Source organism: Odontesthes bonariensis, chromosome 18, assembly GCF_027942865.1.
Source record: "Odontesthes bonariensis isolate fOdoBon6 chromosome 18, fOdoBon6.hap1, whole genome shotgun sequence".
Classification (NCBI taxonomy): domain Eukaryota; kingdom Metazoa; phylum Chordata; class Actinopteri; order Atheriniformes; family Atherinopsidae; genus Odontesthes; species Odontesthes bonariensis.
Window position 1 is genome coordinate 502615 of NC_134523.1, and position 15940 is coordinate 518554.

At 44.2% G+C, this 15940-nt stretch overlaps 2 protein-coding genes across 2 annotated transcripts; one reads left to right on the forward strand and one right to left on the reverse strand.

The window, feature by feature from the left end:
- Positions 1-2339: 2339 nt before the first annotated feature.
- On the reverse strand, positions 2340-7967 carry LOC142367988 (ras-related GTP-binding protein C-like). Its single transcript, XM_075450026.1, has 7 exons — positions 7213-7967; positions 5688-5891; positions 5417-5616; positions 5204-5318; positions 4718-4860; positions 4496-4638; positions 2340-3012 (listed from the first exon to the last, which is right to left on the reverse strand). Exons 1-7 carry the CDS (start codon positions 7402-7404, stop codon positions 2855-2857), a joined length of 1155 nt encoding a protein of 384 aa, XP_075306141.1. The 5' UTR covers positions 7405-7967; the 3' UTR covers positions 2340-2854.
- A 118-nt stretch (positions 7968-8085) lies between these two features.
- ppt1 (palmitoyl-protein thioesterase 1 (ceroid-lipofuscinosis, neuronal 1, infantile)) lies at positions 8086-15936 on the forward strand. The gene is made up of 10 exons (XM_075450027.1): positions 8086-8176; positions 8947-9065; positions 10115-10224; positions 11149-11276; positions 11351-11421; positions 11495-11597; positions 12757-12847; positions 13333-13431; positions 13502-13573; positions 14999-15936. The coding sequence occupies exons 2-10, from the start codon at positions 8954-8956 to the stop codon at positions 15137-15139; spliced, it is 927 nt and encodes a 308-aa protein (XP_075306142.1). The 5' UTR covers positions 8086-8176; positions 8947-8953; the 3' UTR covers positions 15140-15936.
- The last annotated feature ends 4 nt before the right edge of the window (positions 15937-15940 follow it).

Genomic DNA, 15940 nt, shown 5'->3' on the forward strand with positions numbered 1-15940 from the left:
AGCTGTTTTGTGCCTTTTAATTTATTCTTGTGTTTTATTCTTTTAAATTTCTTTGTTTTTATTTTTTGTACAGCACTTTGGTCAACTGAGGTTGTTGTAAAGTGCTTTATAAATGAAATTGGATTGGATTGGATTAATTCAGTTTTATTTGTAAAGCGCTAAATCACTATGAATGATAACTGAAGGCTCTGCCTCCCAAACTGGCAGCTGGTTCCACAGAGAGGGGCCTGATAACTGAAGGCTCTGCCTCCCAAACTGGCAGCTGGTTCCTCAGAGAGGGGCCTGATAACTGAAGGCTCTGCCTCCCAAACTGGCAGCTGGTTCCACAGAGAGGGGCCTGATAACTGAAGGCTCTGCCTCCCAAACTGGCAGCTGGTTCCTCAGAGAGGGGCCTGATAACTGAAGGCTCTGCCTCCCAAACTGGCAGCTGGTTCCACAGAGAGGGGCCTGATAACCGAAAGGCTCTGCCTCCCAAACTGGCAGCTGGTTCCACAGAGAGGGGCCTGATAACTGAAGGCTCTGCCTCCCAAACTGGCAGCTGGTTCCACAGAGAGGGGCCTGATAACTGAAGGCTCTGCCTCCCAAACTGGCAGCTGGTTCCACAGAGAGGGGCCTGATAACTGAAGGCTCTGCCTCCCAAACTGGCAGCTGGTTCCACAGAGAGGGGCCTGATAACTGAAGGCTCTGCCTCCCAAACTGGCAGCTGGTTCCACAGAGAGGGGCCTGATAACTGAAGGCTCTGCCTCCCAAACTGGCAGCTGGTTCCACAGAGAGGGGCCTGATAACTGAAGGCTCTGCCTCCCAAACTGGCAGCTGGTTCCACAGAGAGGGGCCTGATAACTGAAGGCTCTGCCTCCCAAACTGGCAGCTGGTTCCACAGAGAGGGGCCTGATAACTGAAGGCTCTGCCTCCCAAACTGGCAGCTGGTTCCACAGAGAGGGGCCTGATAACTGAAGGCTCACAGCAGATCTGACCCCTGAGCAGCATCTGCTTTCCTCAGACTTTTATCGGTTTGTTGCTTTTTATTCGTGGTCTGAGTTAAACTGCAGCGTCCTGGAAAACCGTCCCGCAGAGCTGGATCGTGTTCCCGGGCTCTGACCTCCGTTTTCCACGGCGGCTTCGCCCTGTCGCTGCTCATCAGGAGGTAAAAGGATGAGGAGCTCCATGTGCGGCATGTTGAGCTGCTGACAGACAGATTCACTCCTCTTCCCCACAGTTAGAGGTGAAGGTGTAGTGGTCTGATGTGGATATTCTGCCATCTGCTGGTTAAATATCACAGTTACAGTCCAGCTGAGAGACCTGAGGCATGTTACCAGGTCCAGACTTACATATTTTGTTGTAATAAAAGTTGTGAAAAACCCCAGAGTTTCTAAAAGTAGAATAAGAGGCAGAGCCTTCAGTTATCAGGTCCGTCTCCTCGGAGCATGTATCAGGGCGTCTGAGGTGTAAAACTCCTTCTTCCTGTTCCTGGGAGCATATATCAGGGCGTCTGAGGTGTAAAACTCCTTCTTCCTGTTCCTGGGAGCATATATCAGGGCGTCTGAGGTGTAAAACTCCTTCTTCCTGTTCCTGGGAGCATATATCAGGGCGTCTGAGGTGTAAAACTCCTTCTTCCTGTTCCTGGGAGCATATATCAGGGCGTCTGAGGTGTAAAACTCCTTCTTCCTGTTCCTGGGAGCATATATCAGGGCGTCTGAGGTGTAAAACTCCTTCTTCCTGTTCCTGGGAGCATATATCAGGGCGTCTGAGGTGTAAAAAGTGGATGAACTCTATCTGAGCCTAATGTTCCAGCAGAGTTAGCTAAAGACTGTTTGGTCCAGTTCAACGCTGGACTGAAGAAGCTGAGCCACAGAGAGGGATCAGTTCCAACTCTCAGAGCCTGAACTTCAGAGCAGGGAAATGGAAGCATCTGAGAAATAACTCATGGTTTATTTATTGAGTTATTTTCTCCTTTAGCAGCAGCTAACGCTAACAGCGTAGCTAATGAAGGTGACATACACCAGCTTCTAAGGAGGTATTGTTGTTCCTTTCTGAAAGATGAACATCTTTGTTCCCACATTACTTTGTTAGCTGAAGCTTTCTGGCTGAACGGTTCTGTTCTGTAAACAGCTGTGTGGATAAGGTGTGTTTCCAACCCAACACCGCTCCTCTCCTCACTCTTTTAGAGGTGTTACATTAGGTAAGATCTCAGGAAATAATGCCAATCTTTAAAAAAAAAAGGGCAGAATATATGTGTCCTTTATCTTTTTACTCTTTTCTTGTCATTGTGACTTTATTCCAACTCGCCGGGTCGGGCGTTTTCAGCAGAAATGTCACCTGATCTGACCACCATGACTCAGCAAAGTACAAAATGTTGTTTATTGGAGACTCAAACAAAAATACAACAGATTCTGGTAGTTTCTGAAACATTCAGACGGAGTAACAAAGGCTCCACATGAGGATGTTTCTGGGGTTTAAAAAGTTAAAAAGTTCAATAATTCAACGTTAAATGAGCTTTGAGAGAAATCTGCAGTTCTGTTTGAGTCTGAAACTGGATCAAAATGTCTTTTATGTGTTCAGAAAAACCTGCAGCTTCAACGTGAGACGCATCACACAGTAAAGTCGGTCAGTGGCGACTGTAACGTGAAGGTTCAAACTCATTAAAGCTTCCAGGAGAAGCTGGTTTCAGCTTCCTGAAACTGTGGCTCGGTCCTGAAGCTCCGCCTCCAGGTTCCTGTCAGACTCAGAAGCTCACTTTTCTGCATCAACTCAAAGTTGATGCAGAAAAGTGGCCAATCAGAGGGGCGGCCGCCTCCTCAGCTTCCTGCTTCGTGGGTCTGTGCGAGCCGCTTCACGGCGGCTTTAAGCGGCGGCTTTAAGCGGCGCTTCCGTTCAGCGCCGCGTACTTCGGGCCCGTCGGCTTGGTGCTGGAGGAGCTCGGCGGGCTCCAGGCGGCGCCTTCAAACAAGCTGCCGACCTCAAACACTTCGTGGATGGCTTTCCGGAAACAGTGGAAATTATAATCTATCAAACCTGCAGAGGACAAAATACAGCGATTAATTCAAAATGTGACACACAAAAATAAATAAATAAAAATCAGCGTTTTCATTGTTTTTATAGCAGCTGGAACCGGTCAGGTCTTAAGTACTGAGGCCAACGGAACACACACTGTTGTTTTCAGGTTGAACTCATGTGTTTTTACTCCATCAGGTTTGCTGTTCTTTGCTGTATTTTCCATGCGTATCAGGCAGATCTGAACGCTTTGTGAGGGCTAGGGCTGGGTATCGTGGCCAATTTCCTAAATCGATTCGATTTCAATTCATAAGGTTCTGAATCGATAAATCACGATTTGATTCGATTCAATCTGCTCTTAAATAATGAAAATGGCCCAACTGTTTTACAAAATACTAATGTATCTTATTTTATCTATTATTTTCACCATAAACAACAGGTTTTAAGTGCAAACTTGTGAATTGGGACAGTTTAAACTTCAGCTGTGAACACAAAAGTGCCATTTTAATAAAATTCTAAAGGAATTGCAAGTGAAAGTGTTGAACTACAACATTCCATCACTGCAAATTGCATGAAGGCATTTCATGTTTCTTAATGTGCAAAAATGGTAATAATAATAATAATAATAACATGGCTCTGAAAGGATCAGATTATTGGCTAAATTACAATCAGACTGAGTTATTAAGGGTAATTCTCCTTGGATATCTGGCGGTGAATGAATGGGATCAGAGGCACAAAGCGTGTCATACCCCGGTATGATAGGTGGCGCTGTACCCATTCCAGCTGTTGCTAATAGAGCCACTTCCTGTTGACCTCTGCACCACCAACAAACTCAGGCGTTGGAGAAAGATGGAGAACGCAGAGCCAGATGAAGCTACGTCCCTCTACATTTGCTCTGTGATGAGCTGCTTGTTGCACAAACTCGATGCCCAACGGAGCATTCTCCATCGCGTTGTTTGTTTCTTTCTGACGGCGACAACAACAGGAATATCGTCTCCTTTGACTTCCGGGTCACGACCCCGGGAAAACATCTGGAGCATGCGCAGAACGCAAAGTCTGATTCACCACGAGCTTCAGCGTCTACAAGCAGGTTTAGAGTGACTTTAACCCAGTTATCTCAGGGTCTGAATCCCATCCGATCCAGTTCTTAGTCAGATTAAGGTGTCTACATGCATTTAATAACTCAATCTGATTGTAATTTAGCCAATAATCCGATCCCTTCAGGGCCATGTGACCCCACTGAGTTACAGGTGTGACACATGATGCAGTTCTGCGTGTTCACCACAGGGGGGAGCTGCCTCCATCACCGCTCACTCTGTATGAATTAGGATGTTCTGGAGTTCAGAAGTATTCATGAATCCATTTTTACAGATTTATGGGTATAAGTAAGGTAACCTGACCTGGTTTATGAAAACTCTGGTTTAATTAAAGCTAAACTCAAACAGAATTTAGTGAGTCATCACTTCAGTGTCGTGAGCAGAGCTGACTGAAATAGAAACTCGACCTTTCCTCTCGAAGCTCTCCTCCCTGAGGATGCAGACGAGGGCGAGGAACCTGGTGACCTCCTTCAGGTACAGCACCGTCGTGTTGTTGAGCTTGATGATGGCCGAAGACTCTTTGTCGTAGGCGCAGCCATCCTCCATCAGCCTGGCAGAGGAGGGAAAGCAGCTTTAAACCCTCGCATCTTCAGCCAAGCCTCAAACAGGAAACAGGAAACTGTTCTCACCCGTAGATGCAGGAGACGTCTATGACCACGTCGATCATGTCACAGCAGAGCTCGTAGGACTGCATGTCCACGGGAGAGCTGTCCGTGGCGATGTAGATCTTACTGACCACGTCAAACAGGAAGGCCTTCTCTATGCCAGAGTGCTGCGGGGGGGCAGCCAGGACGTTATCAAATCAAATCAGATTTATTTGTAGCACATTTCATGTATAAAACAATTCAAAGTGCTTCACATAAAATAAAAGCATTGCAGCAGGGAGTGGAAGAAGCATTAAAATATATAAAAGAATATAAAGAGAAACAAATAAAATCATTTAAATGAATTTAAAAACCAGCAACAGTCCAGATAAGTTCAAAGATATCGTGCAGATTTCATGCATAGACACATGAGAACAGAAATGTCTTTAACCTGGATTTAAAAATGTCTCCATTTGGTGAAAGTTTAACCTCCACACACAGAGCAGGAGATTCTGCATGAATGAAACGTACGGATATGAAGATGTTCAGGAGGTTCTCCAGCGTCGGCAGCTGAGGAATCAGCTTCTGCACGACTTTACTGAAGGCCTCGAAAATGGAGTGGTCGTAGATGCTGGTCAGGTAGAAGCTGAGGAGGACAGAGGGCTGTCAGCAAGCTGCTTCTGTGCACACACACCGTGCACACACACCGTGCACACACCGTGCACACTCACCGTGCACACTCACCTGAGGTGGAGCTTCTCCAGGCTGGCGTCCGCCAGGTCATCGTTGGCCCTCTGGTGGACGTCTCTCTGCGTCTCTATCTTGTGGTCGTCCGACAGTCCGTCCACTTTGTGGATAAACACCTCGAAGTTGATGTCGGGGTTCACTTTGTAGGCTCGGGACACGGTCAGATGAAGCCGCCCCAGAGCCTCCACGTAGTCGTCCTGCGGGCAGAAAACAGGTGAGCAGCGAGCTCGCCCGACGCGGGACGAGGCGAGCCTCGCGTCCGTCCTACCTGAGCGTCGATGACGAAGATCAGGGCGCCGGTTCCCGTGAAAATCATCTCGCTGTCGAACGTGGGGTCGAAGAAGTCCACCTGGCCGGGGAAGTCCCAGATCTGGAAGTTGACGAAGGAGCTGCTGGAGATGTCGTCCTTGTAGATTTTGTTGGTGCTCTCCAGGAACAAAGTCTCGTTGGGCGACATCTTGTGGAAAACAACCTGAACAGAGGCGATAAAAGTCGCTGTGAGTGTCGGTTCCACCGGAGAAAAACAGGATCAATAAACTGATGAATAAACTGATCGATCAGGACCGCAGGGACAGCGGCGCTGATTCTGCATCAGACTGATCAGAAAACATCCCTCCTGTCGTCCTGTTTAACCCTCCTGTTGTCCTGTTTAACCCTCCTGTCGTCCTGCGGGTCCAAAGTGAGCCACCACCATGTTTAGCTGCAGAAAAAATACCTTAAACTATCTTTTTCCAACTTGAAATGTTATGACTTTTCCTAAAGGGACCCCATCATTAGAAAAAGTCAGACTTTATGTTTGTTTATGTTTCCATGTGGGCTGTACACCACTAGGGTACAAAGATTGTCTTTTGGGTCATTTTTGACCCGTGAATTATAAAAACATTTAAACAGCAGAAAAAAGTTCAGTTTTTTTACTGTTTTTTTTTAACTGTTTTTAACTGTTTTTTTCCCTTTCAATATAATTAATTTAGAAGTAATTACTTCACATTTATATAATAGCAATAATAAACCTTTATTATGTAAAAGAAAACTGAGAAAACAAGAAAACTGTTGGTCCAGCTGACAGTTGGTTTGTGGTAAAAAAAAAAGTGTAATCCTGAAAACTGGTGATTGTCTTTTTGTATTGTGTAACATAAAATACATGATAAAAATGTATTGAATTGAGCTGAATAGATAAATAACAGGTGGTTTCATCATACAAAATAGATTTTGGATTTAAAGTTCAATTAAGTTGCTTTATTTTGGGGCTTTGGTAGGGCGGGGCATTTCTGACCCAAAGGACAAAGGGAGTAAACACAATGTTAAGACCGTATAAAGGGTTAATACTCTGTTATATGTACATTTGGTACAGCTGTATTCTTGTTTTTATCTTGTTGTAAAGCACTTTGAGTACCATTTGGCTCTTGTAAAGGGCTATATAAATAAAGTTTGATTGATTGATTGATTGAGCTGCAATAATTACTGTTAAAACTTTATTGATAATGTGATATTTTGTATATCCTGTTCTTATCTGCAACACCCGGCTTTAATCAAACTATTTCCCTTGCAGGATCAATAAAGTCTTAATCTGTTATAAAGTACAGTAAATGTGTTGCCAACCCTGAATGTTTCTGTTTAGTGACCTCTGACCCCTGGGCCCTTTGGGCTCACATTGTTGGTAAAGCTACTCATCATAAATGAGGCTTAAAGTAACACAGACCCATAAACTACAGCTTCATCCACCTCTGAACAACCTGTGTGAGTGCGTGTCAGTGTTTTCTGTGCGTGTCGGTGATCGGGAGCGAGCTCCGTGCCTTCTGGATGGAGGACTTCCCGCTGCGCCTCAGCCCCATCAGGAGGATCCTCGGCCGGTCAGCGGAGGAGTCCAGCCCCGGCTCCAGCTCCGGTTCCTCCGCACCGTAGCCGAAGCTCTTCGGGAAGGAGCCCACCACGTCGTAGCTGCCGGCCAGAGCGGCGGCGGCGGCGGCGTCGTACTGGATGTTCATGCCGCAGGTCGGAGCCCGGCCCGCTGGTTCTGGAAGCTCCGGCTGGAACAAACCGAACCATCCGACAGGAATGTTGTTGTTGTTGTTGTTTTGCAACCAGCTAGCATGGTAAGCTAGCTCGGGTTCCGTCGTCTGGTGATTACGTCACACAATATGGCTGTCCGCTTGAATAGGAGTACATTGTGATTGGCTGTACGTCTGTACGTCGGACAGTTGTGATTGGCTGTAGTAGCCATAGTAACCGTAACTAGGCGCTGTGCGTTGGAGAGTTGTTTTTTTTCTCGGTCTTTCGGTGATCGGCAGCAGCTATGGAGAGCTTTTACGAAGAAATTACACTACAATATACATACATAAAGTCTAAGTAAATAAAACAAATACACAAACTGAAAAAAATAGCTTAAAGAAATGGCTTGTATCTATCTATCTATCTATCTATCTATCTATCTATCTATCTATCTATCTATCTATCTATCTATCTATCGGTAAGCTAGCATGGTAAGCTAACCCGCTGCGCCGTGTTCACATAACGGAACAGCAGCTCAGACCCAAACTGGCCTGTAAGCCCCTCCCCTCGCTTCTGATTGGCCGCTTGCTCCAAACATTTAAGACACTGGCACGTAGCCCCTCCCCTCGTTTCTGATTGGCCACTTGCTCCAAACATTTAAGTCACTGGCACGTAGCCCCTCCCCTCGTTTCTGATTGGCCGCTCGCTCCAAACATTTAACTCACGTGACAAGCAGTCCAAGTGCCAAGCAGGAAGGAAGGCAAAGCGGTGAGTAATGTTTCTTAAGATTTTATAACACTGTAAAATGCCGTTAAAAGTCCTTATTTTGAAACTTTGCCCTTTTTTTATAAAAGCATTTGTTGGACTTAAACGTTACGTAGAGCAGAAAGCTGCTTCCACGCGTTTAAATATGGATTTATTTGTTGTAAATCTGCAGTTTTTAGCTGGTTGGAGCTAATTTTACGAGTGGATTAAAGGCTGAGTTTTTACCTCTTTCTTAGGGAAAACTTTTTTATTCTCACCCTGCTTTGATTGCTTACAGTTTTATCGTCCACAAAGCTGTGAGATTTATCAAATCAAATCAAATTTATTTATACAGCACATTTCATGTACAAACAATTGAAAGAGCTTTACATAAAATAAAAGCATTGCAGCAGGGAGAGGAAGAAGCATTAAAATACATAAAAGAATACAAAGAGAAACAAATAAAATAATTTTAAAACCAGCAACAGTCCAGATAAGTTCAAAGATATCGTGCAGATTTCATGCATAGACACATGAGAACAGAAATGTTTTTAACCTGGAATTAAAAATGTCTCCATTTGGTGAAAGTTTAATCTCCACTGGCAGTTTGTTCCACTTGTTTGCAGCATAACAGCTAAATGCTGCTTATTTATTAGAGTTCTTGTAGAAACTCTGCTCTGAGGCGGATTGGAGGGTTTTTGTTCCGCTCTGAGGGCAGTTCCTGCTGCCTCTGGGTGGCTTTAAGCTCCTCACAGGGAGCAGAAACCAGAACTGATCATGTGGGTGATCACCAGTTTCAGGATGGCTGTGTTCCTGGTTCTCCTCCTGGCTGCTCCGGTGCTGCTGGTCGCCTCTGGCCCGGTTCGTGACCCCAACAATGGGACCGTTCCTCTGGTGCTGTGGCATGGGATGGGTGAGTAACCACGGATATATAAATATATGGAAAACATGCATTTGAACACGTTACTTCCCTTTCTGAGGGATTAGTGTAACCAGGGGCCTCCTGGGGCTTTAAATGGGCCCTAATGTTATGGTTCTGTGCAGGATAAGTGAACGTTTAGTGAACTTAATGGACATTATCCCCAGATGTTGGGTTCATTCGGACAGAAATCCTGTTTTCTGTCTGTCACACTGTGTTATCTTTGCTGTTTTTCACACATGCAGCTAAAGAAATGGGAACAAATCTTAATTCCAGTCTAAAACCCACAAAGAGCTTCTAGATTATTCATTTCTGCTGGCATAAAACACTTTAATCATTTCATTTATATTAATTGTTCCATAATTAGTCATTAGATTATATCTTATATTCCTTTTTAAGCTTTAAATTGAATCTTATTTACTTTTTCTTGATGTTGAATAACATATAATTCTTATTATTTTCTGTTTTTTCCTACTTTTAGACGTGATAATGTTCATTATTTTGGGATTAGGATTTTTTTTAAACTGAATTTCTTATATTAATTTGACTCTTTTGGTAACTGAAAGCAGTTTAAATGTAAATGTACAAAAAAGTTGAAACTATGAAGCTGTTTTTCACAGATGCAGCTAAAGAAATGGGAACAAATGATGTGTCTGTGTGAGTTTTCTCAAAGTTTTCTGTAAAAGTTGTGTAAAGTTGGCAGATTTACATGGAATAAGCAGAAGTTGGGTGGTTTGTAACAGCAGTGATGAGGCTGAGATCTCAGCAGGATTTTCAGGAAGCTGTTTCTCACTCGGGTGAGATCAGAAAAGATACCTGAAACATAATTTTATTCCCACGTTGGCTGTGGAAGTGAAAAAGAGAAACGCTCTTGTCCTGTGTTGACTTCATAATCAGATCAGTTGGTTGATTATTCACCAGAAAATGAAGCCTTTTGGGTCATTTTCGTGTCAAACGTTCCCAGGATGATTTCAGGTGTCTCACTGATGGTAACGTGTCAGTTGGTTGATTGTTCACCAGTAACGTGCACGTGTGTCCTCCAGGTGACAGCTGCTGCAACCCGCTCAGCATGGGCGCCATAAAGAAGATGATCCAGGAGGAGATCTCTGGCATTTACGTGCTCTCGCTGATGATCGGGAAAAACGTGCTGCAGGTACCGTGAAGCCTTCCATCAACGTTCAGACCTGATAAACGTCTCATCCAATCACAGCTTCTTTCCTGTGGTGCGTTTATAGAAAAAGATGCTCAGTGTAAGACATTAGTTTGACTAACTATAAAATGAAACCTGTAGAAACATTGTAGAGCCGTTTAAGCAGCGTATTACTCCGTTTAATGTTTGAGTAAACCTGTTTGTTCTTGCTGAGGGTGGGAGGATGATGCTGTGGGCTCACCTGAGGTCTTTGTAAATGTTCTGTCCAGGTCAGGTCCTCCCTGATGAGGAAACCCAGAAAGCTTCAGCTAACAAAGTAATGTGGGAACAATGATGTTCATCTTTCAGAAAGGAGCAGCAATAACCTTCATTAGCTAAGCTGTTAGCGTTAGCTGCTGCTAAAGGAGAAAATAACTCAATAAATAAACCATGAGTTATTTCTCAGATGCTTCCATTTCCCTGCTCTGGAGTTCAGGCTCTGAGAGTTGGAACCGATCCCTCTTTGTGGCTCAGCTTCTTCAGTCCAGCGTTGAACTGGAGCGAGTTGTTAAAACAGTGGGATGAAAACTGGCTGCTGCACATTTACAGTCTTTAGCTAACTCTGCTGGAACATTAGCCTCAGATAGAGTTCATCCACTTTTTACACTTCAGAAGCCCTGATATATGCTCCCAGGAACAGGAAGAAGGAGTTTTACACCTCAGACGCCCTGATATATGCTCCCAGGAACAGGAAGAAGGAGTTTTACACCTCAGACGCCCCGATATATGCTCCCAGGAACAGGAAGAAGGAGTTTTACCCAATCTTTCACCTTTAACTCCTATCTGTTTTTTGTTTTTTTTTGTCTGTTATGTAATCCCATCAGAGCTCCTCTCTGGGCTCTCCTTGTGCTTCTGGTTCTGAGGCTTTAACCTGTCGTTTCTCTGCAGGACACAGAAAACGGGTTTTTCCTGGACGTGAACGAGCAGGTGTCGATGGTGTGCAGTCAGCTGGCTCAGGACCCGAAGCTGCAGGGAGGATACAACGCCATGGGCTTCTCCCAGGGGGGGCAGTTTCTGTACGTGGCCGTTTGATTCTCCCGAGTCGGTCCGGCCCGTCCTTCGTCACATGTTCTGATTCCTCTCTCCGCAGGAGAGCCGTGGCTCAGCGCTGTCCTTCTCCACCAATGAGAACCCTGATCTCCGTCGGCGGTCAGCACCAAGGTGAGGTTTTACTCCCTGTGAGTGTTTCTGCTCTCTCATCGTGTGTCCAACACCTGTGTCTGTGCTCGCTCAGGTGTGTACGGGCTGCCCAGGTGTCCCGGGGAGAGCTCCCACATCTGCGACATGATCCGCGAGGCCCTGAACAGGGGCGCCTACAGCGACCTGGTCCAGAAACAGTAAGTCTGTGTTCGATACTGCATACTACATACTGCATACTGCATACTGCATACTACATACTGCATACTACATACTGCATACTACATACTACATACTGCATACTACATACTGCATACTACATGCTGCATACTGCATACTACATACTGCATACTACATACTACATACTGCATACTACATACTGCATACTACATACTGCATACTACATACTGCATACTGCATACTACATACTGCATACTACATACTACATACTGCATACTACATACTGCATACTACATGCTGCATACTGCATACTGCATACTACATACTACATACTGCATACTGCATACTGCATGCTGCATACTGCATACTACATGCTGCATACTGCATACTGCATACTGCATACTACATACTGCATACTGCATGCTGCATGCTGCATACTGCATACTACATGCTGCATACTGCATACTACATGCTGCATACTACATACTGCATGCTGCATACTGCATACTACATGCTGCATACTGCATACTACATACTACATACTACATACTGCCTACTGCATACTCATCGATCAGACAGTATGCAGAGCGTTTACCCACAATGCATTTCGCTCCTGCCCGAGCTGAAATCAGCCGGCCTGAAGCTGATTTCTCTTAAGCTCTAAACTCTGTAAACTTTAGCAACATTTGAAACATTTTCAGGTGAGAAAGTAGTCGTTTAGATCCCCAACGTGTTGAAAACCTGACAAAATACCGGCTGTTTACAATTTTGTTCCCACGAATTCAGCGCTACTAAAGCTAGCCGCAGTGAGCTAACGCACTTCCGTTTATTTTCACAAAATAAAATACCCGTTGCCTTTTATCATAGAGAAAGCCATTACCATACAATTGGTGCTTTTGTTTTGAAAACAGGAAGTGAACCTACCCTCGTTGTAGCTAGCTTGAAACTGCCGTTTTGACAGGAAATGACGATCGGCCACGTTACGTTGCATCTTGGGTAGTTTGAGTATGAGTAGTAACCTCATGATGCATACCCAACATTTAGGAGAATCTAGTAATCAAACTCGCATACTAACTCAGAAAGTTAGGAGTAGTATGCAGTTTGGAACACATCCAGAGTCTGCTGCGAGCAGGCGGCGCCTTCACCTCCTCAGGTGAGTAACGGTTTTTGTGTTGTCAGCCTGGTGCAGGCGCAGTACTGGCACGACCCGCTCAACGACGACCTGTACAAGAAGCACAGCCTGTTCCTGGCCGACATCAACCAGGAGAGGGTGAGTGAAGACCTAATGACTCAGATCATTTACTGGTGTTTGTGGATCGGCCGAAGTCATGAATCAGAAACATGTTTGGGTTCTACGGAAGCCCAGAGCGGACGTGCTACGTATAAACTGTCTGATGGTTTTCGAGGCCACTTTTTCTCCCCAGTCCGCCCCTGTTTATATGCGTTTGTAATATGTTTGTGATCCTGCTGAGTCAACTTCATCAGTGACCGGCTGAGGGGACCAGGCCGTCTCCATGGTTACCGAATGATGCGGTGCCGTTATCGTTTTCTCGAGATAACGAGATAAATAACTCGTTATCTCGAGAAAATGAAATACTCGTCACACCAGCGGGATTTGCTTTGTGTTCGGAGAATCTAGTATGCATCCGGGAACTTAAGAAAAGTTAAAGTTAGTAGGAGAAGTATGCGGTTTGGAACACATCCAGTGTTTGTGTTCACACGGATGTAAATGTGTTGTCTGCCCCGGTGTCTCAGGCTGTGAATGAGACCTACAGGAAGAACCTGCAGCTGCTGGAGAAGTTCGTGATGGTGAAGTTCCTGCAGGACACCGTGGTGGACCCCGTGGCCTCGGAGGTAAGCCTCCATCTGCCCTAACTTCCTGTGATGAAACCTCAGAACTCAGACTCTCTGACTCTGCTCGCAGTGGTTCGGCTTCCTGAAGACGGGTCAGGCCAAAGAGACGGAGACTCTGCAGGAGAGCGTCCTCTACAAAGAGGTAAGCTGCCCCGAAGCATGTTTCATCTCACCATAACTGCTGGAGTAACGCAGCCATTACAAAATAAAAGCCTGAGAGCGACAGACTTTTACAAAATAAAAGCCTGTGAGCGACAGACTTTTACAGAATAAAAGCCTGTGAGCTACAGACTTTTACAAAATAAAAGCCTGTGAGCAGCAGACTTTTACAAAATAAAAGCCTGTGAGCAGCAGACTTTTACAATAATAAAATAAATAATAAAACAGGGTGGTCCGTGGCGTAGTGGGCTGAGCAGGCGCCCCATGTACAGAGGCTACAGTCCTCGCTGCAGCTGGTCCCGCATCGGACGGCCCTTTGCTGCATGTCGTTCCCCCTCTCTCTGTCCCCTGCTTCCTGTCTCTCTGAACTTTCCATTAAAGGCACTAAAGTCCTAAAAGAAATAAAAACTGCATTAATGCACGATAAAATATTAATCAGTGTTAAATAATAACGAGTTAACTCGCCCAGCCCTAGTTTTTTTTTTTTAATTGAATTGAATTGAATTTTATATTTCATCTAAAACTGGTGAAATGCTTCTGAATTGCACCTAAATGAAATAAATAAATGGTTTACCATTCAAGCAGTTTTCCCTGTAATATTATTATGATTGCAAAGGACTACATTTTGTTGCACTTCTTTCTAAAAACGTGTTGAAACTCGCCGTATGAGCGCATTAAGATTTCCAATTCCAGGTTGGTGAAAAACGTAGCCCCTCCTCTCCCCGTTGCCATGGTGACTCATCAAATCGGGGCTCCATTGATGCTGGTTTTTTTTGTTTTTTTTTAAAGTTGTGGCTCAAAACTCAACTCAAACTTTATTTATAGAGCACATTTAAAAAACAACCGAGGTTGACCAAAGTGCTGTACAGGATAAAAGCGACTCATAATGCTACCGTTCCAAGCAGTTAAAAATCAATAGATACTAAAACACAGTGCAATAAAATAAAGATATAAAACAAATCAAGGTTATCAGCCAAGACTCTACTTCTAACAGTTCTATTTAGCTGTGCATATGACACCTGAAAGTATTTTATCTGCACTCTTCACTTTTAAATGAATTAATGATTATTTTTAATGTTTTTTTTTTTATTTCTTTTCAATGATTTTATTGCCTTCTTGTGATTTTATGTAGCTGTAAAGCACTTTGAATTACCTTGTGTACGAATTGTGCTCTATAAATAAAATGGCCTTGCCTACTTAATTATGATTAAAAGCCAGGGCTCTAAACTCAAAGTGAACCTACTCAGAGGTGACTAAACTCACTCATCAGCGTTTCTGGAACCGAAAATTGAGTTTTCCATCTCAGAGTTCAGGAACAGACTCGGAGTTTGTTTAACCTGCTTTGTGAAACGGACCGCAGATGTTTATAGAAGTCGGTGAGTTCAGCGTGACCTTTTTGTTGCTGCAGGATCGTCTGGGCCTCGCCGCCATGGACAAGGCTGGAAAGCTGGCGTTTCTGGCCAGCGAGGGCGACCACCTGCAGTTCACCAGAGAGTGGTTCGACGCCAACCTGCTGCCCCTCCTGAGGTCGACCCGCCGCCCGGCCTGAGCGCCACCTGCTGCCTGAAACTTCTTTTTGCACTGATCACTCGTAGCTCAACTTTTATCGGCTTTAGCTTCCTGCTGTGACGAAACTGAGATGTTGCCTTTAACCCTCCTGTTGTCCTGTTTAACCCTCCTGTTGTCCTGTTTAACTCTCCTGCTGTCCTGTTTAACCCTCCTGTTGTCCTGCGGGTCCAAAGTGAGCCACCACCATGTTTAGCTGCAGAAAAAACACCTTAAACTATCTTTTTCCAACTTGAAATGTTACGACTTTTCCTAAAGGGACCCCATCATTAGAAAAAGTCCCACTTTATTTTTGTTTATGTCTCCATGTGGGCTGTACACCACTAGGGTACAAAGATTGTCTTATGGGTCATTTTTGACCCGTGAATTATAAAAACATTTAAACAGCAGAAAAAAGTTCAGTTTTTTCCCTTTCAATATAATTAATTCAGAAGTAATTACTTCACATTTATATAATAGCAATAAACCTTTATTATGTAAAAGAAAACTGTTGGTCCAACTGACCAAAAAAAAAAAAAAGTGTAATCCTGAAAACTGGTGATTGTCTTTTTGTATTGTGTAACATAAAATACATGATAAAAATGTATTGAAATTAGTTGAATAGATAAATAAAAGGTGGTTTCATCGTTCAAAATTCAATTAAGTGGCTTTATTTTGGCCATTTGACCCGTAGGACAAAGGAGAGTAAACACAATGTTAAAGAGATTTTAAACGTAAGAAATCATTTAAACTGTGAAACTGCTCGTGTTGATAAATAAATTGTGTCCAATAAAAACAGGAGCCC

Excerpts from the sequence above, each read along its gene's own strand:
- LOC142367988 (XM_075450026.1), bottom strand. The coding sequence starts at position 7,404 with ATGAACATCCAGTACGACGCCGCCGCCGCCGCCGCTCTGGCCGGCAGC. Across the intron at positions 5,617-5,687 it reads TCTTCGTCATCGACGCTCAG|GACGACTACGTGGAGGCTCT; the intron begins GTAGGACGGACG and ends TTCTGCCCGCAG. Across the intron at positions 4,639-4,717 it reads GACGTCTCCTGCATCTACGG|GCTGATGGAGGATGGCTGCG; the intron begins GTGAGAACAGTT and ends CTCCTCTGCCAG.
- ppt1 (XM_075450027.1), top strand. The coding sequence starts at position 8,954 with ATGGCTGTGTTCCTGGTTCTCCTCCTGGCTGCTCCGGTGCTGCTGGTC. Across the intron at positions 11,277-11,350 it reads TCCCAGGGGGGGCAGTTTCT|GAGAGCCGTGGCTCAGCGCT; the intron begins GTACGTGGCCGT and ends CTCTCTCCGCAG. Across the intron at positions 12,848-13,332 it reads CCGACATCAACCAGGAGAGG|GCTGTGAATGAGACCTACAG; the intron begins GTGAGTGAAGAC and ends CCGGTGTCTCAG.